The sequence below is a fragment of the Quercus suber genome, unplaced genomic scaffold (genome assembly GCF_002906115.3).
Source record: "Quercus suber isolate HL8 unplaced genomic scaffold, Cork oak 2.0 scaffold_249, whole genome shotgun sequence".
In the NCBI taxonomy this organism is placed as follows: Eukaryota; Viridiplantae; Streptophyta; class Magnoliopsida; order Fagales; family Fagaceae; genus Quercus; species Quercus suber.
Window position 1 is genome coordinate 799,066 of NW_027069705.1, and position 3,112 is coordinate 802,177.

Below are 3,112 nucleotides of genomic sequence, written 5' to 3' on the forward strand. Positions count from 1 at the left end.
TTTCTCAATGAATCTTCTTGTTCTTCTACCCTTTCGCTCGAGTATCAGCCGCTAAAACCTCGAAAAACCCCAGCTGTGTTTTTGAAGCGAAAGAGAATGGGGAAGAACAATAACAAGAGGGAGCGGCACCTGAATCCACAGCCTTTCTTATCAGACAATGACTGCCATGCTAAGCGATCCAAATTCAAAGTACCCAAGCCCAAATCGCGCCACCAGTCGGAGAAGGCGGAGGAGGAGGAGAACGAGGAGCTCATATCCTCCACCATGAGTTCCAAGATTCTCAAACAAGCTTTGGTTCAGCAGAAAGAGATTCAGGACGAAGCTAACCTCCAAAACCCTAACAGCGCCTTGCTTTTCGCTCAAGAATATGTCACCCCCAAGGGCGCCGCCGCCGCAGACGATGCTCAGACTGACGACGATGACATCGATGGCTTTGACGGCTTCTCTGAAACTCAGAGCCGATTTGGCGCCGATGATGTTAGTCACTCACTCGCTTTACTCAAATTTTTTTTTTTTTTTTTTTCATTTTCTTTGGTTCTGTTTGGTTACTGGGAATCCGTGGGAAAATACAATTTTGCAGGAGGAGATTGACGAAGAGGATGAGAGAGTGCTGGAGGCGTTTTTAGCAAAAGATGCAGCTCCTCAACGCACTCTTGCCGATATCATTGTTGAAAAACTCAAGCAGCAAGATCCAATTACTGCTTCAGGTTCTCAATTATTTTGGTTTTTTAGCCTCTGAATCTCGGAAATTGCATCAGTTGCTAGTGTTGTTTAATTGTTGTTATCTTTTCGTATTAATTTGAATTTATTCGATTGCAGAAACTCGACCATTGCCTAAATTGGATAGTTCCATCATAGATTTATATAAAGGGTATGTAAGCTCTGCCTTTTCTTCTTATAACATTACATTACATGCAATCTTAGCAACTTATATATATGATATGTGCAATGCTAAATTGCATGCCTAAACTTTGTGAGAGAACATTGCTTAGAGCAGTGCATGGTCTTCTTGTTCAAATTCCACACCCCAATTGTTGTAACATTTGAATTATCAAAAATAATAATAATAATAATAATAATAATAATAATAAAAGGTGGCAACTTTATTGATCGTGGTTATAAATATACCGTTGCAGAGTTGGCAAGCTTCTTAGTACTTACACAGCAGGCAAATTCCCCAAAGCATTCAAGCACATCCCAGCAATGAAACTTTGGGAGGATGTCCTTTATCTAACTGAACCTGATAAATGGTCACCGAATGCAATGTACCAAGCCACAAGAATTTTCGCTTCCAATTTGGGTGTGAAGAAGGCCGAACGCTTCTACAGACTAGTGTTGCTCCCACGGGTGGGAGATGATATTCGAAAGAATAAACGGCTTCATTTTGCTTTATATCAATCTTTGAAGAAGTCACTCTACAAACCTGCTGCATTCTTCAAAGGAGTACTGTTCCCTCTATGTGAGGTATATGATCTTCAACGTAACCTGGGGGATTTTTTTGTCCTCCCTACCCAAAATTTTGCCGAATTTTCTGATTTCTGTGCTTCAGTATTCACAATGTAGTGTTATACTTTGAACTTCTAATCTACAAAGTCTAGGTGCTTGCAAATTATTTCTTTTGGTATTTGTCTCTTTTACCAATACTTGATTCTTTAGTTTGTTTGGTGATCTCTGTGTTATTTAGTGATATCTTTGTCCTCTACTGAAACTTGATTCTTCAGTTTTCTTACTAAGTGATGGGACCAAAACTTTTGATCACTTTTGTTTTCCTGGCTTGATACATAGGTTGCCTTTTAATTTAAAATATATATATTTGTCCTTGATGTACAGTCGGGGACGTGCAACCTCAGGGAAGCTGTCATTATCGGAAGCATTCTACAGAAGGTCTCCATTCCTCCGCTTCATTCAAGGTATGGCTAGTGGAGATCAATAGACATAAAATATTAATCCATGGATTGATAAAGTGTGGGTACGCTTCTTGTATTTTTTACATTTCCTCTGGGAGATATTTTTTGTTCTTTTTGTTTTTGTTGTTTTCGGGGGGAAGGGGTTTGTCCTGGATCTGAAGATTTAGGATAAATTTTATTGTATTGCTTGCAAAGATGAGGGACAAATATTCTCTTCACAATCTGATCAAAAGATTTTACTGCTCTTTTTTTGTTTTTTTGTTTCGTCCCCTCCCCAAAGTCTTTGATAAAAATGGAAACATGTTTTGGATTCTTCCCCCTCTCCCCTCTCAAAATACAAGAACCTTACTGTTATAAAAGAATTTCCCTAACTGGGCTGTGGTGAAAATTGAAAGTCTCACCTTTTTTGAGCCCAAAAATACGTTTTTTTTTTTTTTCATAATTTAACTATTTTGTTTTTGGCCTTTTTTATATCAAACATTATATGTATAGTTATTCCATTATTAAAAGAGGTTGGACCTTGATGTGATGACAAGTGCTCTGTGCCTAAGCGATGTTGAATCTAGGAGTTAGGCTGTCCAAAATTAGGGGTAAGGCTGCTTGCCAATTTCCTTTTGCAGTGCATTGGGTATGACCTTTTTTATTCTCTTCTTAAAATGAATTGTGGACACATGATACTATCCTTTTATGAATAAAAGTACCCTGAAGATGACATCCATTGCACTTTTGACTTATCAAAATAAGAAATATACTGGGCATTTGATGAATATTTTTTTAAAAGTTTTAAATCAATATGTTGTTTTCAGAAACTAAAAAAACCATTATGTTAAGATACTGTGCAAAATTTCTGAAGAAAATGTGCCTTATTATTTTATTTTTTTAATGATTTTTTTTTTAAATATCAATAAGTGGAGCTCATAAGTCATAATTCTTTTTTTGTAATTATTTTGTCACCTTTGTGTCCTTTGATCATGAAGTAGTCTTTTCTCAATAAAATTTCTTATATATATGTATATAATCAATAAGTGGAACTCTATGGCAAGCATTTGTATTGCTTTGCTGACATGAGGGCCTTATTTAGGATCCTTGCCAGTTAATTGTGGACACTTGATTAACTCGTATTTGTTAAAAAATTATTATATCTTTGTTTTTGATTATGAATAGTCCTTTGCAACATGAGCTTTTCAATTTAAAGTTAATTTGTG

General features: G+C 36.4%; 1 protein-coding gene across 1 annotated transcript in view; it reads left to right on the forward strand.

Annotated features, from left to right (window-relative positions):
- The window catches only part of LOC111997951 (bystin), a gene marked incomplete in the record, with an annotated part of 9,088 nt that continues 5,976 nt past the window's right edge, over positions 1-3,112 (forward strand). Inside the window, 5 exon segments of the mRNA XM_065780873.1 lie at positions 1-477; positions 581-707; positions 820-871; positions 1,137-1,464; positions 1,831-1,910. Of these exon segments, the coding sequence (XP_065636945.1) occupies positions 97-477; positions 581-707; positions 820-871; positions 1,137-1,464; positions 1,831-1,910 (968 nt within the window).